This window comes from Prionailurus bengalensis, chromosome E1, assembly GCF_016509475.1.
Source record: "Prionailurus bengalensis isolate Pbe53 chromosome E1, Fcat_Pben_1.1_paternal_pri, whole genome shotgun sequence".
In the NCBI taxonomy this organism is placed as follows: domain Eukaryota; kingdom Metazoa; phylum Chordata; class Mammalia; order Carnivora; family Felidae; genus Prionailurus; species Prionailurus bengalensis.
This window is the reverse complement of record NC_057347.1, coordinates 27,849,409-27,871,847: the sequence shown is the minus strand read 5'-3', so window position 1 is coordinate 27,871,847 and position 22,439 is coordinate 27,849,409. Positions and strand designations below refer to the sequence as shown.

The window sequence follows — 22,439 nt, the reverse complement described above, 5'->3', positions numbered from 1 at the left end:
ATGTTAATCCTTTTTTGTATCCCAAATCAACATTAAGTTTAATCACTCATGCTCCAAACCCACTGCAGTCAATTTTCAATTTACTGTGTCATAATTCTATCAAATTAAAAAAAAATTTTTTTAATGTTTATTTATTTTTTAGAGAGACAGGGCATGAATCGGAGAAGGGCAGAGAGAGAGAGAAGGAAACACAGAATCTGAAGCAGGCTCCAGGCTCTGAGCTGTCAGCACAGATCCCAATAAAGGGCTGGAACTCACGAGCCATGAGATCATGACCTGAGACAAAGTTGGACACCTAACTGACTGAACCACACAGGCACCCCTATCAAATATTTAATGTATATAAGACAAATATAATTAATGTATATTTAATGTATAAAAGGCTGGCTCAGTTGCTGGAGCATGTGACTCTTGATCTCAAGGGTTGTGAGTTTGAACTTCACATCGAGTGTAGAGATTACTAAAAAAATAAAATATTAAAAAAAACACCAACCCTGTTTTTCCCAAAACTGGTTCTCTTTTTTCTACTTCCCTTCTCTATCTTTTTTTTTAAGTCTATTTATTTTGAGAGGAGGAAGGGGCTGTGCAAGAGGGAGAGAGAGAATCCCAAGCAGACTCCAAGCTGTCAGTGTGGAGTCCAACACAGGGCTTGATCTCACTAACTGTAAGAGCATGACCTGAGCCTAAATCAAGAGTCAGATGCTTAATCTACTGAGCCACCCAGCTGTCCCAACTTCTCTTTTTTAAAATTTGTTTTTATTTATTTAAAACTTATTTATTTTTGAGAGAGAGAAAACAGGAGCAGGGGAGGGGCAGAGAGAGAGGAAGAGAGAGAATCCCAAGCAGCCTCCGCCTGTCAGTACAGAGCTTGATTCAGGGCTTGATCCTGCAAACCCTGAGATCATGCGAAATCAATAATTGGATGCTTAGCCAACTGAGCCATCCAGGCACCGCTTCTTCTCTCTCTCTCTCTCTCTCTCTTTTGTAATTTCATCTCATTTATTTTAATTCTGGTATAGTTAATGTACAGTGTTGTATTAGTTTCACATGTACAATGTACTGATTCAATATAGTGATTCATATATCACCCAGTGCTCATCATAAGTGCATTCCTTAATCCCCATCACCTGTTTCATCCACCCCCCTACCCATCTCCCCTCTGATAACCACCAGTTTGTTCTCTATTTCACTTCTCTTAATTTCAGAATCTTTCTCAAAGATCTACTCTCATAATCACTACACATCAGTTGCCAAATTATTAATTCTATAAGAGGTACACTCAAGTGTAAGTGAGTTGTATTCTAAGAACTTGAAATTTAGAGAACTAAGTTTGTCTTCAGAGTTAAACTATAAAATCTTCAAGACCCTTACTAATAGTAGCTAATGTTTATTGTATGATTACCATATGCCAGGGACTATGCTAAGTTCTTTACATGTATTATTGTAAAATAGCCCATTCAGCAACTTTGTTACGGGGTAGGTATTTTTAGCCTCACATAAGTTGCATCTATTAGGATCCTTCAGTTGTAAATAATGGAAACTCACTGGCGATTTAAACCAAAAAGAATTCATTGGAACGACATAAAAAACTTACAGAAATGATAGGAAGGCAGAGGAAACCAGCTTGGAAATGCATGATCTAGTTAATTCCAGAGCACCACATAGCAAAGACCATGAGAGTGGTCTCACGGTAGAAGCCCCACTGAGATGTATGAACTATCACTCTTCTTCTATCCTTGTTTCTTGCTCAAGATTCAAAGTCTGGGGAGAGAGCATTCTGTTGACTTAATTTAGGTCAGTGTCTGACCCCAGAATGTAATAGAATCTGTGAGAAAATCACTAGAATTATCTTTAGCTTGTGTAAGAGGAGGCCAGGAATCCTATCCAAACTACATAAAATGGAGAAGTAACTCCCTCAAAGAGATTGAGATGCTGCTAGGAAAGTGTTATAGCTGCTGGGCAACCAAAAACAAGGAATGCACATTGTAAATTAAAGCTTGTTCAAGGTAATACCATTAGGAAACAGCCTATCAGAAATTCAAAGTGTAACTCCAGAGCCTATGCTTTTGGGGATGATTTTACCTCCCAGGGGACATTTGGCAGTGTGGAGATACTCATCACAACTGTTGGGACAGGTGCCATTGGCATTTACCAGGTAAATGTCAAAGTGTGCTGCTAAACGTCCTAAAATATATACTACAGCTTTCCAATAAAGAATTATTTGGCCCCAAACGTCAATAATGCTAAGGTTGGTAACTCTAACCTGAGAAAATATGGCATGGGGCCATATTCTTAAAATGTGTCATTGAGAAGTCTTAATAAACAACACAGTATGGTAGAAAAGGGAAGGTCAAAATGGAGCAAACTTCTGTATAAATACTCAAGCCCTATTCAAAAGGTTGAGGATCCTTCTTAGATTGGTCTTGATACCTTATCCTTATTTTAGAAATGGCTGCATCAGGCTATCCCAGTCTGATGCTATTAAATATTTGAAACATAGTGAACTCTTATCTGATTCTCTGCCTATCAGTTCTCAACCTGTTGATAAATTGGGTCCCAGTCACTTTAGTTACAGCCAGATCAATGCAAATGTCTGGTCTCAATATAAGTAATATTCTCATTGTAAATTTGTATGTTATTTTGATTTTTATACACCAGTTTCTTGTGAGATTTGTTAATTAATATTCCTCCATGTTGTTAAGGTTGAAACACTCACACTTCTGAGCCTCCAAGTTCAAACTGCTATATTTTGTCATAAATTTAGGCAGATAATTGTCAGGATGGTAGTTTTAGAACATTCTTTGACACTCCTCTCATCAGGAGGTAGGATGTATTTTGTCCCTTTCTCTTGAATCTGAATGGGCCTATTACTGCTTTGACCAATAGTGTACCACAGAAGTGATGCTATTAACTTATGACAGGAGATTATAAAAGGCTATGCACCTTCTGTCATACTCACTGGAACACTCACTCTTGGAAACCTGAGCCACCATGTAAAAAGTCAAACTACTCTAAGGCCATCAAGTTAGACACATTTTGTGTAGGCATTCATAGGCCCAGCTGAGCACCCAGTTAACAGCCAGCTTCAACTTCCAGTTTGGAAACATAGTCAAATTAGTATCTTGAAAACAATGTACATATTAGTAATTTTTTACTCAATTTTTCCCATATAAAGGAAAAAAGTATATGTGAGTGAGTCCTCTTGGACATCTAGCCCATTTGAACCTTCAGATGACTTTATCCCCAACCAACTGCTATCTGACTGCAACCTCATGAGACCTACAAGTGAGAACCACCTAGCCGAGCCCAGTCAACCTACAGAGCTGTGGAATACTATAAAATGGTTTTTGTTTTAGCCACCAAGTTTTGAGGTAGTTTGTTATGCAGCAACAGATATCCAGAATAGCCTCTTGAGAGTCTCCCTGGGTAGGGTGTCAGATCTTTCCAATTTGTGTCTTCAGGTGCCTTCTTAGAATTTCATATTTTCCTGTACAGTGTCTTTTAGCTTCCTCTGTTCCTTTTCATTCCCACTGACATCATTCTCTTCTGTGTTCTCATTCTTTCCCATTGCCCCACTGATCTTTAAGCCTTCAATTTCTCTTTTTCAATCTACCCTGCACTTATGTGAAAGAATATTTATATATTAAATTTTCTTAGAACATGGTTTTTATCATGTTTCTTTCAAATTCAGTATTTTTGCCAAAACTGGGAACAAATTCCTTCTCCCAAAACAGCTTAGATTTAATCTTGACCTTTTGCCTATGTCCATAGGCTTTATACATTAAAGACTCATGAAATTATTGGCCTATATTTCCAGAGATACAAAGTTCCAAAATTTTACATGAGAATTTAAAAAGGTATTTGAAAAATAATTTTATACACAAAGGACCCAAGTTTATTTTGCATACATATTTTGATTTGCCTTTGTGCAAATAACTGCAATGTATTGTGCTGTTATTTAGGTAGATGGAGGTTCATCAAATCTTAATAGTCCTCAACATGCAGGATTACTAAAAACCACGTGTGCTATACTGGTGCCAGATATGTCATTTATAGATCACTCTTTCATAAGGCAACAAACGGCTTCATATGCCCAAATCATTTCCTTTCTGGAGAAGATACATTATGTCAGCATGGTTACCATGTGTGGTAATTGATAATGTCTGTGCCACATGGCTTACTTCTACCCTTGTCCAACACAGCTATTCTACCACCTATGATTACCATATGTTACAGCACTCTAGGTTAATGGAATCATTTCCATCTTCCCTTCTAGTCACAAATGTCATTGTGGCTCAATTCCATCAGATCCACACTCCACAAAGAATAAAGTGTTCAGAACACTGAGCATAGAAGACACCTTTGTGAAGTTTTCATATTTAGTTGCCTGCTTCATTTTTATTTTAAAAAGCAGTTGGATTTTTTTGATGAATGTTCCAGAGTGAGTAATGGGCATCTGCTGACTAAAATAGAACATGATCAATATCACTCTCAATTATTGCATGTATTTACTCTAAATAAATATAAAAAGGGAATTAGAAATTAGATGATGATAATAAAGATAGACTTTTACTACTATAAAGCACTTTTTAGTTTCTGTAAAGTGAAAACTTGTAGCAAAATATTGAAGTGGATTTTTTTGTAATAGAGTCCATTCATTTTTGAAGAACCATTAATTACAGAAGGAATACACCACATTAGCCATTTTTAATATGTTCATCAGAAATTACCACGAACCCCTGCCCTCTTCCTCTTTCATAAGCATGTCATAAGAAATTCACAAATAATTTTGCTTCCTCAAAAAGCTATACTAGATAAAAACAAAGATTGTTATCAGTAGTGGTTAAAACACTAAGAAAAAAGAGTCTGTGTGGGGAACTTCTTTGCTTGTTAAAACCAATGAAATAGTGCATATAGGCCTATTATTACCTGATGTGAATATTGACTTTGACAGTTTTGGACTGTTGCAGCTATATGACCATATTAGCTAGCAATAGAGAAGTAGTAAAAATTAATATAGCAGTCATATTTTTGGCAGCAAATGGAGATTATTTTAAAGTTATTGAGAGGTGCTTGGATGGCTCAGTTGGTTAAGCATCTGACTTCAGCTCAGGTCACGATCTCACGGTTTGTGAGTTCGAGCCCCATGTTGAGTTCTGTGCTGACAGCTGGGAGCCTGGAGCCTGCTTCAGATACTGTGTCTCCTTCTCTCTGCCCCTCCTCAACTTGTGCTCTGTCTCTCTATGTCTCTCAAAAAATAAATAAATGTAAAAAAAAATAAAAAAAATAAAGCTATTGATCTAGAATGGAAAAGATGTAGCTAGGGTATATTGAGGAGAAAGGAGGAAAAATTCTTATTTGAAAACATTTCCATGTGCTTAGTTTTTTCATTTGTCAGGTATTCTATTGCTCCCTACTGGTCAGTTTGACAACACAACTGAATTAATATCTTAACAAGTACTTATATATTAGCCATATTTCCATTCAATTTTTAAAATATGAGTGAAAATTTACACGTTCTTATATTTACATTTTAACATTCATCATTAGGCCTGGCCTTAACCATTTTCCTACGCAGTAGATATGAGATTATACATTTTATTGTTATTATACTTTTTTCAAAAATATAAAAATATTTGTTTTATCATTTGGGATATAGCATCAACTTCAAATTGATAGATTTTTATAGTTAGCCATAATAAAATTGAGGCTTTTCTGGAAATAATATTTCTATTTTTTCCCTATAAAGAGATAAAACAGGCATACTTTAGAATAGACAGAATAGTGTAGATTTGCACAACCAAGAAAATGTTAACTGGAGATAAATCAAGAAATTAATAGATTTTTATTAGTTACAAGTACCAATTATTTACCATATGTCAAACATTTTATTAACGTTTAAAAATTAATAGACTTTATTTTTTCAAGTTTTAGATTTACCAAAAAAAGGAGTGGAAAGGATGGAGAATTCCCATATATACCCTCTCCCCGACCCCCAGTTTCCCCAATTATTTAACATCTTACATTAGTTAGGTAGTTGTTAGTGGAGTCAATTCATTATTAACTAAAATACATAGTTTAGATTAGGGTTTTACTGTTGTTGTTGTACATCCTGTGGATTTTCAAAAATGTCTAATGATATGTATCCACCATTATAGTATCATACAGAATAGTTTTTGCTGTCCTGAAAATCCTCTGTGTTCTACCTATTCATCCTTCCCTACTTCCCTTGAACCCTTGGAAACCTTGGCAACTTTTAATTCTAGGTCATAATTTACTGCTAATTTCAAGTAAGCCCAATGTTCCAGAAGCACCTTTGAAGACCTAAACTTGCTTTAATGCCTGCTTAATCCACTTATAGTTATTATATATATATATATATATATGTATATATATATATATAATCCATTTTATAGTTCTTTAAAGTTGTGTTTGTTATTGTATCAGTTGTGATTCAGTTAAGAAATCAGAGGGAATAGAATACAGGGAACTGGTTGTACAAGTAACAGAAGAATTGAAAAGTCAAAAGGGAAGGTGAGGCAGTCTTGTTTGGGCTGCTATAACAAAAATATCATAAACTGGGTGGCTTATAATCAACAAAAATGTATTCCTCACAGTTCTGGAGGCTGGAAGATCTAAGATCAGAGTTCTGGCAAATTCAGTGTCTGGTTACAGAAAGCCACCTTTGTAATTAAAAACAATTTTTTTAATGTTTATTTATTTTTGAGACAGAGAGAGACAGAGCACAAGAAGGGAGGGGCAGAGAGAGAGGAAGACACAGAATTGGAAGCAGGTTCCAGGCTCTGAGCTGTCAGCACAGAGCCTGACGTGTGGCTTGAAGTCATGAACTGCAAGATCATGACTTGAGCCAAAGTTGGATGCTTAACCAACTGAGCCACCCACGTGCCCCCAGAAAGCTATCTTTTTACTGTGTCCTCATATGGTGAAAAGGGAGAATGGTATCTCTCTTTTTTTTAAGTTTTAATTTAAATTCTATTTAGTTAATATGTAGTGTAATGTTGGTGATATTACATGATATTATGTGATTCATCACTTACATATAAACCCAGTGCTCATCACAAGTGCCCTCCTTAATACCCATCACCCATTTAGCCCATCCTCTGACCACCTCCCCTCCAGCAACCCTTAATTTGTTCTCTGTAGTTAAGAGTCTCTTATGGTTTGCCTCCCTCTCTTTTTTTTTCCTTCCCCTATGTTCATCTGTTCGTTTCTTAAATTCCACATATGAGTGAAATCATATGGTATTTGTCTTCCTCTGACTGACTTATTTCACTTAGGAAAATACACTCTAGCTCCATCTATGTCGTTGCAAATGGCAAGATTTCATTCTTTTTGATGGCTGAGTAATATTCCACTGTGTGTGTGTGTGTGTGTGTGTGTGTGTGTGTGTGTGTAGTACATAGTATATATATGTATATATAAATATATACACACATACACACACTACTTCTCTATTCATTCATCTGTTGATAGATGTTTAGGCTCTTTCCATGATTTGGCTATTGTTAATAATACTGCCATAAACATTGGGGTGCATGTGCCCCTTTGAATCAGTATTTTCAGGGGTGCCTGGGTGGCTCAGTTGGTTAAGCATCCGGCTTCAGCTCAGGTCATGATCTTGTGGTTTGGGAGTTCAAGCCCCGCGTCAGGCTCTGTGCTGACAGCTCAGAGCCTGGAGCCTATTTCGGATTCTGGGTCTCCCTTTCCCTGTCCCTCCCCCACTCATGCTGTCTCTCTCCCAAAAATAAGTAAACATTAAATAAAATTAAAAAAAAAGAATGAATCAGTATTTTCATATCCTTTAGGTAAATACTTAGTAGTGCAATTGCTGGGTAATAGAGTAGTTTTATTTTTAACTTTTTGAGGAACCTCCATTCTGTTTTCCAGAGGGGCTGCACCAGTTTGGATTCCCACCAACAGTTTAAGAGGCTTTTCCCCCATCCTCACCAACATCTGTTGTTTCCTTTGTTGTTAATTTTAGCCATTCTGACAGATGTGAGGTGGTATCGCATCATGGTTTTGATTTGTATTTCCCTGATAAGTGATGTTGAGCATCTTTTCCTATGTCTGTTAGCCATCTGTATGTCTTCTTTGAAAAAATGTCTGTTCATGTCTTCTGCTCATTTCTTTTTTTTAAGTGTTTATTTTGAGAGAGAAAGAGAGGGGGGGGGGCAGTGAACGAGGGAGAGAGAGAATCCTAAGCAGGCTTCACACTGTCAGTGCAGAGCTCAATGTGGGGATCGATCCCACGAACTGTGAGGTCATGACCTGAGCTGAAATCAAGAGCCAGATGCCCAACCAACCAACCCACCCAGGTGCCCCACTTCTGTCCATCTCATAACTGGATTATTTGTTTTTTTGAGTGTTGAGTTTGATAAGTTATTGACAGATTTTTTGATACTAACCCTTTATCAGACCATTCTTTAGGTTGCCTCTTAGTTTTGTTGATTGTTTGCTTCATTGTGCAGAAGCTTTTTATGCTGATGAAGTTTCAATAGTTCATTTTTGCTTTTGTTTCCCTTTCCTCCAGCAATGTGTCTAGTAAGAAGTTGCTATAGCTGAGGTCAAAGAGGTTGCTGCTTATGTTTTCCTCTAGGATTTTGATGGTTTCCATCTCACATTTAGGTCTTTCATCCATTTTAAATTTATTTTTGAGAATGGTATAAGAAAGTGGTCCAGGTTCATTCTTCTCCATGTTGCTGTCCAGTTTTTCAAACACCACTTGTTGAAGAGACTGTCTTTTTTCCATTGGATATTCTTTCCAGCTTTGTAAAAGATTAGCTGACCATATAATTGTGGGTCCATTTCTGGGTTTTCTATTTTGTTCCATTGATCTATGTGTCTGTGTTTGCCAATATCATACTGTTTTGATAACTAAAGCTTTGTAATATAGCTTGAAGTCCTGAATTGTGATGCCTCCAGCTTTGCTTTTCTTCTTCAAGATTGCTATTCAGGGTTTTTTGTGGTTCCACACAAATTTTAAGATTGTTTGTTCTAGCTCTGTGAAGAACGCTGGTGGTATTTTGATAGGGATTGTATTAAATATGTAGATTGCTTTGGGTAGCATAGACATTTTAACAAAATTTTTTATTCCAACCCAGGAGCATGGAATGTTTTTCCATTTCTTTGCGTCATCTTCAATATCTTTCATAAGTGTTCTTTAGTTTTCGGGGTACAAATCTTCTACCTCTTTGGTTAGGTTTATTCCTAGGTATCTTATGGTTTTTGGTGTCATTATAAATGAGATTGACTCCTTGATTTCTCTTTCTGCTGCTTTATTATTGGTGTACAGAAATGCAACAGATTTCTGTTGATTTTGTATCCTGTGACTTTGCTGAATTTGTGTATCAGTTCTGCAATTTTTTTTGGTGGAGTTTTTTTTTTGGTTTTCTGCATAGAGTATCATGTTGTCTGCAAATAATGAAAGTTTGACTTATTCCTTGCTGATTTGGATGCCTTTTATTTCTTTTTGTTGTCTGATTGCTGAGGGTAGGAGAGAAGTGTCTCTTTTTTTTAATGTTTGAGAGAGAGATAGAGAAAGAGAGAGAGTGTGTTCACACAAGAGGAGGAGGGGCAGAGAGAGAGAAAGAGAGAGGGAGACACAGAATCCAAAGCAGGTTCCAGGCTCCAAGCTGTCAGCACAGATTCCAATGCATGGCTCCAATTCATGAACCATGAGATCATGACCTGAGCTGAAGTTGGAAGCTTAACTGACTAAACCACCCACGTGTCCTTTCCTTCCCGAGCCTCTTTTTTTAAAAACACTAATCCCAAGACCAACCCTGCATGATGTAACGACTTCCCAAAGACCCCATCTAATAATACCGTCACCTTGGGGGTTAGGATTTCAACATATGAATTTTGGGAGAACACAAACATTGAGTCTATAGTAGGCAAGATTAGGAAGCTAGAAGCCACTGCCATTTGGCTGATGGACAAATGGAAGATGCTGTTTCTGCAGCTCAGAGACTGGTGTCATAGGCAAAAGTTGGAATATCAACAGACATGTTCCAGGGGAGCAAAGCTATCAAGGAGATGCAGTAGACATTAGATCTGAAATAGGCAACAGGGAATAAATATCCTGGTTTTTCACCTTTCTTCCTACCTTCCAATTTCCTGCCAATACCTCCCACTGATCAAATTTCAGCTGGAAGTCGAATGTCAAGGAACCTGGTGAATACAGCCTGAAAGGTTCAGCCTCCCTACAATACAGACCGAAGAAGGGAGAAGGAATGGATATAAAAGCAAAAAGGACAGGGACTAACAAATTAATCAGTTCTTTTTAAATTTTTTTAATGTTTATTTTTGAGAGAAGAGCATGGGGGAGGGGCAGAGAGAGAGAGAGAGAGAGAGAGAGAGAGAATCCAAAGCATGTTCTGTACGGAGAGCCTGATGTTGGGCTCGAACTCATGAACCATGAGATCATGCCGCTTAACCAACCAAGCCAACCAGGTGACCCCAATTCTTTTTAACTTTTAAAATAAATTTTATTGAGGTATAATTTACTTGCAATGCCTTTATATAAAATGTACACTTTAATAATTTTTTTAAGTTTATTTTTAAGTTTATTTTTATTTTTGGGGTGTTTGGGTGGTCCAGTTGGTTGAGCATCCAGCTCTTGATTTCAGCTCAGGTCATGATCTCACAATTCATAGGTTCAAGCCCTGCATTGGGTTCTGGGCTGACAACGCAGAGTCTGCTTGGGATTCTCTGTTTCCCTTTCTCTCTCTGCCCCTCCCCTGCTCACACACACTCTCTCTCTTGAAAATAATGAGATAAATAAAATAAAAACAAATAAATAAAACATTAAAAAATTTTTGTTTTTATTTTTTAAGTTTACTTATTTTGAGAGAGAGAAATAGAGAGCAAGCAAGCAGGGGAGGAACAGAGAGAGAGAGGGAGAGAGAGAATCCTAAGCAGGATCTGTGCTGTTAGTGCAGACACTGGGCTCCATCTCATGAACCGAGAGATCCTGACCTGAGCCAAGATCAAGAGTCAGAAGCTTAACTAACTAAGCCACCCAAGTGGCTTTAATAATTTTTGACAAAATGAATATACATATGTGACCACCCAGTTAAGATATAGAACATTTTAATCCCCTATTCCCTCCAAGTTCCTTTTCACTCCTTTGCCATGAATCTCCCATCCACCTTAGTTCCTGGCAGCCACTATAGATTAGTTTGGCCTGTCCTGTCATTATAGATTTTTTGCCTCTTCTAGAATTTCATGGAAATGGAATCATATAGTATGTCTTCTTTTGTGCCTAGATTTTTTTTTTCACTCAGCATGTTTTTGAGATTCATCTATGTTGTGTTTATCAGCTTCTTTTTACTGCTAAGTAGTAGCCTATTGCATGAATATACCACAATTTGTTTATCCATTCACCTATTGATGGACATCTGGGTTATTTCCAAATTTGAGCTATTATGAATAAAACTATTGTTAACATTTATGTACAAGGTTTTTTGTGGTGTGTATATGTGTTTGGTGGGCATGTTTTCATTTCTTGTGGATAAATATCTGGGAGAGGAATTGCTGGGTCATATAATAAAAAATTGCCAAACTCAACAATTCTTTTTAATTTTATAGATATGATCATTACTGTGAATGTCCATGAAAGGACATTGTGCATTTCCTCCAAAGAGCTAAGGTTAGAGGGAGGGCAATTCTTATGAGAAAAAAAAAAACCCTCAGAGAATTTAAATACCCTTGATATATATGCTTCCATAGCTCAATATTTTTAAATACATAGTAAGAAAGGGATTGGGGAAGTGTAGAAGAGGAACTGAAAAGGAAAGTAAAGCAATGCAAAATAATGACTAAAAAGACTTCTTGACAATGGTAAAGTCATCCTACACAGCTGCTCTGAGATCCCAGCACTGCTGTCAGCAACCTTCTGTCAAAGCTATTTTGTCCAATGAATGCAATAGGAACCATATTTGTGAAAGAATATCTTTATTAATATAAGCAAATACACCTTCATTTATAGTAATATAGAGGTGTGGGCTTTTTCCTTTACTCTTCGTGGTAATGTTTCCCCAACATATAACACTTCCCTTTGATATGTGAGGTGAGTCATAAATTAATGTCACAAATAAATGTCATCTAGATGAGGGAGGCAACTACATTACAAAGTAGGAAGGTGTAGCTTGATATGAATTGTTACAGTTGACAGCTCTTGAACTAAATGACATCATGTCAAATTCTGAGATATTAAACAGTAGTTGGAATGTAAAGTTGTGGACATTTAGGTTTGCAGCCTTAAAAGTTTTGTCAGTCTTTTCCAGACATTCTGAAAAGGAAATGAACAGGTGGATTGAAAACAAAGACAAATGAGGAGTTTAAAAGCTGTCTTGGCATTTCATAGGAAAGTTGTCTATGCTGGTGATATTTTAAACAAAACACATATAAATACATTTACCTTGTCTGGAAACAGACTTATTTATTGGGTCTTTCCATTTACTTTTGAGACAAAAATAAATAGTTATAGAGGACTCATGTGCATTACCCACTGTACACTTTCTATCATGTATTATTTAATCTCAAACCAGCAGAAAGAATGGATGTCTATTTTACTATGATGCTATATTACATGATGCTATATTACATGATGCTATTACATGATGCCTGTACATTAGTGAGCTCAACCCACTTAATCTTAAAATAACAGTATCAGGTCAGGGATTTAGAATACAGTATTATATGAAACAGTTGGCAGGGAGACTCCTTCTTCTGCCATTAATAACTGACTAGAAATGGTATTTCAGACCCAGTTTCAGTTACGGGGTAGATAATTTGTGAACACATTTTTCAAAGTAGAGAAAGAATCACTGTGTTTTTGCTGAATTATATGTTGCCATGGACGTGGCAGTATGCAGTAATGATGCTATCATCTATACAGCTGTATAACACAGCTTCTCCCTCCCTCACCCCCCTCAGTAAGGCTTGAAAATAATAGGTTTGCGTGTAGTTTGGTAAGAAAATTAGGATCATTTGAAGTCGTTTCAGTTTCAATCTAAGAAAGAAAGAGGTTCCAGGGATGGGGAAGAAGAGCAAAGACAATGTACAAAAAGTACATATTATGTAATAAAGTGTAATATGTATTATGCAGAGACTACAGAGGGGTTTCTTGGTATGCTGGAAAACTAATGGCTTTGCAGCAAAAAGACCAGGATTTTAGTCCTTGTTGTATCACTTGTGTGTGACCTTGACCAAAGTCACCATGTCTTTATGGCTCAATTTTCTCATCTGTAAAATGGAACTATAATGATAATGCTATCTTCTACCTTAGGTGCTATTGTAAGGATTAAAGGGATGAAAACTTGTAAACTATAAAGTCCTATAAAAATAAGGCTTTATAGACATATTGCAGTGTTGAATCTTCAGAAGCAAGGAAGAGTAAAGGAAAAGGTTCTAGAAGGCTTCGGAAGCTGACAAACTGGGTTCTAATGACAATGCCATGGCTGGTAGTTGTGAAACCTTGAAGCAAGTAAAGTACCTTATCTTGGTTCCTGTTTTTGAGAAATGAGGATAACACCACTTTCTTGATAGAATCAAGTGAGAGAATATATGCAAAGCAACCTATCACTTGGTAGGTGTTTGATAACCCCCTCCCCCAAACTACTTATTAAATTAATGTCATCAACAACAAAAGGTGTTAACACTGTAGTATCTTTCAACAGATACCTACGCCAAGGCAAGGCCGGGACAGATAAAAAAAAAAAAAAAAACTGAGGTAAATCTAATCCAAGTGGTAACCAACAGCTAGACTTGGAGATGTCTTAGTTCACTCTCATCCTCTTGAGGCTAGGGTATCCGTACAATAAAGACAGGCAGAGTTGGAGAGCGGTCGATTCGAGTGTCCTTTGGACTCCGCGGGCTCGACGGGAGGGACCCTGAAATTCTTAATTAGAGCCGGTTGCCATGGCGACAGTCTCTAGGCAGCGTGGGCTGAGCTCTCGGGAGGGCTGGAGGGTGGGCTGCCGCTGGACCCTGAGCGCGCGCCCGTCACCAACTTTCCCTACAGACCCGGGAGGGGGCAGCGCGCTCCGCCCCCGCCCCCGGGCCGCGCACGTCCGCGCTCGGCGGCGCGCACGCCTGCGGGAGCCCTCTCCAGGCAACCTAGTGCTGATCGCTCGTGCCGGTGTGGCCGTTAACAGCCTTTGCGGGAGCCTGAGGCTCGAGAGCAGCCCCCTCCCCTTCCTGGACTCCCCCCCCCCCCCCCCCACTTTCCCGGTCGGCCCCGGGGCATGAGTAGCGATGGCCGGCTGCAGCCCTGAGGAGAAAACTTACCGGCGCTTCCTGGAGCTATTCCTGGGCGAGTTTCGCGGACCGTGCGGCGGCGGCGAGCCTGAACCGGAACCCGAACCCGAGTTGGAGCCCGAGCCCGAACTGGTAGTGGCTGAAGCGGCCGAGGCTTCGGTCGAGGACCCCGGGGAGGAGGCGGCCGCCGTAGCCGCGACGGAGGAGGGGGAGCAAGAGCACCAGCAAGACCCCGAGCCCGAAGAGGAGGCGGTGGAGGAAGAGGCGGCGGCGGCAGCAGAGGGCGAGGAGGAGGAGGCGGCGGCAGCCCGGGGGCAGTCGGCCGTGCCACCGCCGCCGCCGCAGCCCCAGCTGCCGCCTCTGCCCCCGCTCCCGCGGCCGCTGTCGGAGCGCATCACCCGTGAGGAGGTGGAGGGCGAGAGCCTGGACCTGTGCCTGCAGCAGCTCTACAAATAGTTAAGTAGCGGGGCTTGGCTGGGGGTGGGCCCGCTGTCTCCGCCGCATCGGCCTCGACGCGGCTCTCGGCCCCTCAACTGCTCTCCTTTCCTCTCTTCACCCCCACTCCCGCGCCTCGCGCCGTTGGAATCGCCCCAGCTGCTCCGACTCGGGCGGTCTCTGCGAGCTGCCCACGCCCTCGGCCTCCGCGTCTCCTGCCTGACCGGGGAGCCGCCCCCGGCGCCCTCCCGCCGGCCTCGGCCCCTTCTTCCGCTGCACCTCGGCTGCCCACTTCTTGTTCCACTTCACGAACCCCCTTTTCCTTCATGCTTCGGAAGGTCCTTTCTTCCCGTCTTATGAGCTCCCTCTTCTTCCCGGCTCCCTTCCTCTTCTTGGGAGGTTTCCTCCCACCCGGGTCTGTCTTTTCCCAGTCTGAGTCCCTTGTTTGGCGGCGGAGAGACGCGACTCTTTTCTAGGCTGAGCTGCGAGGTGCCTTCTGCGTAACCGCAAGAACAGTGATAATAATACCGGTCTTAGAGCCACAGGAGAGACTGGGGTTGATTTTCCTTCAGGCCCTCAGCGTTGAAAGTGAAGCGGTGTTTAGATGGGCTTAATCCGCGGAAGCCGAGTGTTTTAAAGATTTTTGATAACTTGTAATTGAGGGAGGTGGGAAGGAATTGAGAGGGAAGGGTAAGCACATTTTTACCAGCGAATCTTCAGGTGAAAGACACAGAGTCATAATTCGTTAAAGTGGAAAAGTCAGGCTGGTTTGATAACATTGCAATTACGTGCAGTATTTTCAGTCCATTAAGTAAGTAGATGGGGTAGGGGAGAGAAAGCAGATGGCTTAGCTACACAGATCAAAGTCTAAAATAGAAAGGTCGAGGCTTTGCCTTTCATCCCAGTTCTGGTTTTTATGGGCTTGAAATAGAAACGGTTTACAATTGCGTTTCTTTCTAAATGGAATTGTTCTGAAATAATGACAGAGAAGAATACTGACAAATCTCTGAAAACATTGGTAAACCTGAGAGTGTCTTGGCATTCTGCTGATAGTTGTGATGAAAGGTGTTATTCTGTCTCCCTAAAAGTTTACTGCTGCAAGATTCACTGCAATTAAATTCAAACTCACTTCTTGGATTTTCTCAAAAGCCTGACTTGAAAGAAGGGCCTGGAAAGTAAATGTCAGGTCTTCATCCAATCTAACAGACATCTGACCAAATCATTCTTCCTGTTAAAGCAGAAGTTTATCAATAGGGAAAAAGCATTTAACGTATGTGCTGTAGAAGTGGACTGTGTTGATGTCCTACACTTTATAAGCTTTTTAAAATTTAATTTTGAAATACTATCCGGTTACCAAAGTAATAATGCTTTCTGGGAAATGTAAAAAATAAAATGGCGTGTAATACCACCACCAAGGATAAACAGTATTAACATTTTAGAGTATTTCTTCCTAGTGTTTGAAAACTGTCATAGAAAAGGGCTTATGAAATGTCATTTTCAAACACTAAATAGACACTTGAAACTTCCTGCTTAAAATAAAATGGAAATGTTTACCAAAGTGGAGGAATTTATCTCAGCATCAGACTAATTTTATTTTGACAGCTCTTACCTTTACAAATGCAGTGACAGAATTAAAGAAACACAAACAGTAGAGAAGGTTCATTAAAAAGAGAGTCATTAATTTAAAACAACCATGAACATTTACCATTCAAGAAGATTTTGAAAAACTGAAATCTATATAAAGATGCTAAGATGGTTAAGTAGACGTGTTTTTCCATATGGAAAGGAAGCAAGATTAATTTCAACATACATAAAACTAGAAAAAGTATTCAAATGCTAAAATGACCATTTGAGAACAGAAGTTTGGATTTGAAGTAACTAGCAAAGTTAGAAAATATTATTTCACCTTAAGTTAAAGATTTCATGGTTTTTACTGTGTTTTGTGCAAAAACTATTAACCTGTTTTTACTCGGATATAAAATGGCTGGCTTGTTTATGTAAAGTATCTTCAAACTCCTTAACAGATTAAAAACAAAAAAATCTTCACTGTTTAAAACACATACTTTTGGGGCGCCTGGGTGGCGCAGTCGGTTAAGCGTCCGACTTCAGCCAGGTCACGATCTTGCGGTCTGTGAGTTAGAGCCCCGCGTCGGGCTCTGGGCTGATGGCTCGGAGCCTGGAGCCTGTTTCCGGTTCTGTGTCTCCCTCTCTCTCTGCCCCTCCCCCGTTCATGCTCTGTCTCTCTCTGTCCCAAAAATAAATAAACGTTGAAAAAAAAAAAAAACACATACTTTTAAGTTAACACTTTTAATTTTTTTTTTTAATAAAAGAAAATCATTATCAGTCACCAGAGTCAATACTGGAAGACACAGTAGAGGTAGATCATGTTTCTGTCTAAGCACTTTATTTTACAGATGAGAAAAGTGGATCTGAACTAACAAATGACAAATTATGTACAAATAGTTTTGACTTTTCTCAACATAAACTCTGAACTGCACAACTCTGCTTTACATATTTGAAATGATGGGTCCTCAAGTTTCCTAGGAAATATTTTGAAATGATTCTGATTAGAAATATGTTGAGAGGCGCCTGGTGGCTCAGTTGGTTAAGCGTCCACCTTTAGGTCATGGTCTCCCAGTTGGTGAGATGGGGTCCGGAATTGGGCTCTGGGCTGACAATGCAGAGCCTACTTGGGATTCCCTCCCTCTTTCCCTCTCTCTTTAAAATAAATAAATAAACTTAAAAAAGAAAGAAAGAAATAAAAAGATGTTGAAATTGCTTACTTGGGGAAGGTTATTTTTTTTTCCAAAATATTTTCTCAACCACCCACTCCTTATTTTGGGAATTCTTAATATGCTTTAAAAACTCTGTCATACTGGTCAAATGGTGCTAAAATTCTTAAATAGAGCTACCTGAACTATATATTCACCAATTTGATAGTTGGGACTAGTGTAAGAAGAAAATCACACTGCATTTAATACCAGTTTTGTTTTTGTTTTTGTTTTTTAATGTTTATTCATTTTTGAGAGACAGAGAGAACGGAGTGTGAGCTGGGGAGCTGTCAGCACAGAGCCGGATGCGGGGCTCAAATTCACTGACTGCGAGATCATGACCTGAGCTGAAGTCCGACGCCCAACCGACTGAGCCACCTAGGTGCCCCTTTAATACCAGTTTTATAAGTCTGTAGTGTGTGTTTTCTGTCAGGATTTTATAACTATACAATATGTAGCTGCTAAACAGACTAAGCTTCTCTGAAGAAAAGAAGTAAAGGTGCTTATCTTCTCATTACTATTTTATGTATAGACTGGTTGAAAGTAAAAAAAAACAAACAAACATAGTGAATGTTTTTCTCAATATTTTGCTTCTCAAGAATTTTAGAATAGGAACAGCAGATAGAGTTAAACATTCTTCATTTTGATAAAGTCAGGACTACCTTGAGATAAGCACTTATTTAGGTAAGTAAAGGATCAATGTTTAAATAAACAAAATATAGTTATAATTAGCAACTTAAAAGTTTTTCAGAGTAGTATTTGGGATGAAGTTTTTGCTTTCAAAATGGGAAATATATATTTAGATATCCTCTACTAGATAAAAACAACATGTAACATTTTGAAAGAATAAGAACAACAATTTGAAAATAGCAAAAGTCTCCTTGGATGGGAAAGACCTCTGTTGTGGGCTATTAAATACCTTTTTAAGGACCATTTAAACATTTTTTTCCAGTTTATTAAACTTTAAGAATCAATAATAAAAGCATGCGATATTTTAGAACTTTTACTGAGTTGATCTATTGTCATAAAAAATTCCAGTGATTTAGAACCTTTTTCTAATGACAATATTAGGGTTTCTGAGGTTAATGAGGGACTTGCTTTGAAAAGGTGGAAATGAGGATTATAGCTTTGAAATAGTTTGCAAATAAATAAATAAAAAGTTTACAACTGATCTTAGAGCAGATGTGAATATGAGGCTACATGTATAGGTTACATGGGTCAATACTGTGTATTTGTCTACACTATACTGGGGATAAATCTATTTGTTTTCATCCAGAAGAAGCACATGCTCTGAAGTCTTTACTAGAGGTATATGTCATTACATTTTTAGAGCAGTTGTTTCCTCAGTTACTCATTGGACTTCTTGATGGGGAGACATATTCCAGCACCCTAGCAAAGTTAAGCAGTTCCATATAGTAATGAGGGGTGCAGGGGAATTTTAAAATGGCTTTGAAAAGAAAATCTTCGGTTATAGACACTAGTAATTCAGTTATATTGAATTATGTGAAACATTTAATAAGTTTCAGATAGTTCAGAAATTACTAAACTTTGTCTCACTTTTACATATATAAATAAAAAATAACTGCATGCAAGTTTTATACTATCATTCATTTAAAACTACACCTTTTTTCTTATTAGTAAGTAATAAGTAGGGGTGCTTGGGTGGCTCAGTTGGTTAAGTGTCCGACTCTTGATGTGATCCCATGGTTGTGGGATTGAGCCCTGTATTAGGCTCTGTGCTGACATCGCGGAGCCTGCTTGGGAATCTCTTCTCTGCTCTCTGCCCCTCCGTTACTCATTTGTGCTCTCTCTGGCTCAAAATAAGTAAATGAACATAAAAAAAAAAAGAAGTAATAAATGTTCACTATAAGAAGCAGAGAAAATTCACATTAGCAAGAAGAAGAAAGATATCAAGCATTCATTGTTAACCATAGTTTTCAAGTTTTATTCCTGCCTCTCAGGCTGCTGCTTTTCTGTGAGCTTTTAGTACTCTGCCTATCCCTTGAATATTGATGTTTGGTCCTTAGCCTTTTCAACTCTGATGTCTTACTTGTTTGTAGTTGATACCAATTTCTCCCATGGCTTTGGTTATTTGATTCCCAACTCTGTTTCCATCTCTGCTTGGAAACAGCCCTACCTAGATATCCAAAAGGCTTCTCAAACTGTTCAGAACCTAATTCAATCTTCCAACTCCCTCTGTCTCCCTCAAAACAAACAAAACTAAAATCTGATTCTCTTTCTGGTGGGTCCATTTCTGATTTCTCTTTTTCTCACCCTTCACATTCAATAAATTTTGCCTTGTAAACATCTCATAGATATGTCCCACTCCATTCCCATTGTCATTGTCATCTTTTGCCAATCTTACTCTTCTCCAGTATATTCTCCCCAGTATAAGTGATTCCTCTAGAATCTAGATTATGTAGATTGTCTAATTGTCACCTACTGCTTAAACATTTTTATTCTTTTCTCAGCTAGCCAGACTGTGCGGTTTAAGGCACAGTACTCCAGACCACTAAGTCTGCCCAAGACTTCTGACCCCAGCTGCAAGGAGTTAGGGTTCAACTACAGAGTTAGATGGAAGAGACCACACAAGACCACCCTCACTTCTGACATCAACTGTAAGTTTAGGGATTTCTCAAAACGCCCCCTAGATTTGGTCACCTACTGGAAAGACTCACAGAACTCCCTGAAGGCTATTGTACTAATGGATATTGTTCATTATAGAGAAAAGTTACAAATTACAACCAGCCAGAGGCACCTGGCTGGCTTAGTCGGTGGAGCATTCGACTTTTGATCTCGGGATTGTAAATTTCAGCCCCATGGTTGGGTGTAGAGATTGCTTAAAAATCTTTAAACAAAAATCAAGGGGGTGCCTAGGTGGCTTAGTGGTTAAGCATCTGGCTCTTTTTTAAAAATGTTTATTTTTGAGAGAGAGAGAAAGACAGAGCCCGAGCAGGAGAGGGGCAGAGAGTGAGGGAGACACGGAATCCAAAGCAGGCTCCAGGTTCCAAGCTATCAGCACTGAACCCAGGCAGGGCTCGAATTCACAAACTGTGAGATCATGACCTGGGTCGAAGTCAGACACTTAACCAGCTGAGCCACCCAGGCACCCCAAGCACCTGACACTTGATTTCAGCTCAGGTCATGATCTCCTGGTTCGTGAGTTGGAGCCCTGCACCCAACTCTGCTGATGGTGTAGAGCCTGTTTGGAATTCTCCCTCTCTCTCTCTCTTTGACCCTCCCTCCCTCCCTCCCTCCTTTCCTGTCTCTCTCTCTCTCTCTCTCTCTCTCTCAAAAAAAAAAAAAAAAAATATATATATATATATATATATATATATATATATATATATATATATATATATATATATATATAAAACCCAGAAAACAAATTAGGACCAGCCAACAGAAGACATGCATGGACACAATCTAGGAGAGTTTCAAATGTGAAACTTCTATTGTCTTCAGGGATGTGCTCCCCTCTCCAGGATTGATGTGTGATAATAACACCTAGAGTATTCCAGCCCAAGAAGCTCACTCGAGCTTCAGCGTCCAGAGGTTTTTTGTTTTGTTTCATTTTTAAATTTTATTTAAGTAAATTCTATACCCAGTGTGGGACTTCAATTCATGACCCCAAGTTCAACAGTCGCACATTCTAAAAAAAACAAAAACAAAAACAAAAAACAACCTTCTTCCAACTGAGCCAGCCAGGGGCCCCAGTGTCCAGAGTTTTTATTGAGATTGATTGGTTGAACTGGAGGTCAGGCTGATACCATGTGGTCCCAGGGGCCCATCATAATTAATGAAGGCATTCCCATTACTCCAGAAATTCCAAAGTTTAGAGGCTACCTCCTGGGAGCCACAGACAAAGGCCAGACCTCTCTCCGGGCAAAGCCAAGTCCTTTACTGTATACCTTCATTACTTATCTCTCCATTGCTCTTCAGATAAAATTCAAAGAAGGCCTTATAATCTTATCCCATCAGCCTCATTTCTGAATCACTGTCTGCTGACTCCATCCCACCTCTACAGCTCTAGAAACTACGGCTATTTTAGACTACTAATATATTAGTTTGAACATGCCATGTTTGGTCTTACCTCTGCACTTTTGCATATAACACAGTATTCCTTCTACCTAGAATACTATGCACCCCCATTACCACCCTTCCCAGTCCAATCTCTTACCCATTCTTTAGGTCTCCATTTAACAGCTTATTCACCATCCCCACACTCATGAGTTAAGTGTCTCTTCCATGTGCCCCTCTAGAATACCCAATGCCTTTTCCTGTTGTAGCACTTGTTTGATTCATTATTTTTTTTGTCAACAAATATGTGTTTTTTACTAGAGCAGTGGTTTTCAAAGTGAGGTGTACCCAAAACAATCCATTAGGGCAAAAGAAGAAAATACTGAAATCTATTTACTTGTATACAAAATGCAAGTGTAAGTGCTGTTAATACATGATGTGTTGATTTAGATGGGCAGTTCCGTGTGACAACTGATTTTATGTCAAGCATGGTAAATGAGGTATACTGATGAAATGCAAGTTTCACAGGTTAGAAGAATCAACACTGGCACCCTCCCTCCCATTTTTCAGAATGTTATGAAGTATTGCAGTTTACCTACACTGATGAAATGGATTTATTATATTTCCTGGTTTTAACAAAATTAACCCTCACAAAATGGATGTTTGGCTTTAAAAATTCCTGCAAAACAAAATAAAAATTCCTGCAAAGAAATCATAGGTTTAATATAATATTTGTAAGTGTAAGAAACAACAAAACTCGATTGCCTGTGCTTCTCCCATACTTAGTTACATAAGATTTTTTTTTAAAAAAGAGAATATCCTATCTGATTAGAAATCAACAAGAATGGATTTATTAAGTAGATTATGTGAAATAATGAAATACAGGTTATTCAAAGAAATACCCAAATATTACTTGTGAGGGGTGCCTGG

At 38.9% G+C, this 22,439-nt stretch overlaps 1 protein-coding gene across 1 annotated transcript in view; it reads left to right on the top strand.

Annotated features, from left to right (window-relative positions):
- Positions 1 to 14,280: 14,280 nt before the first annotated feature.
- Positions 14,281 to 22,439, top strand: part of PPM1E (protein phosphatase, Mg2+/Mn2+ dependent 1E) — a 224,546-nt gene continuing 216,387 nt past the window's right edge. The window contains exon 1 of the mRNA XM_043583920.1: positions 14,281 to 14,738. Coding sequence (XP_043439855.1) covers positions 14,281 to 14,738 — 458 coding nt within the window. The remainder of the gene's footprint in view (positions 14,739 to 22,439) is intronic.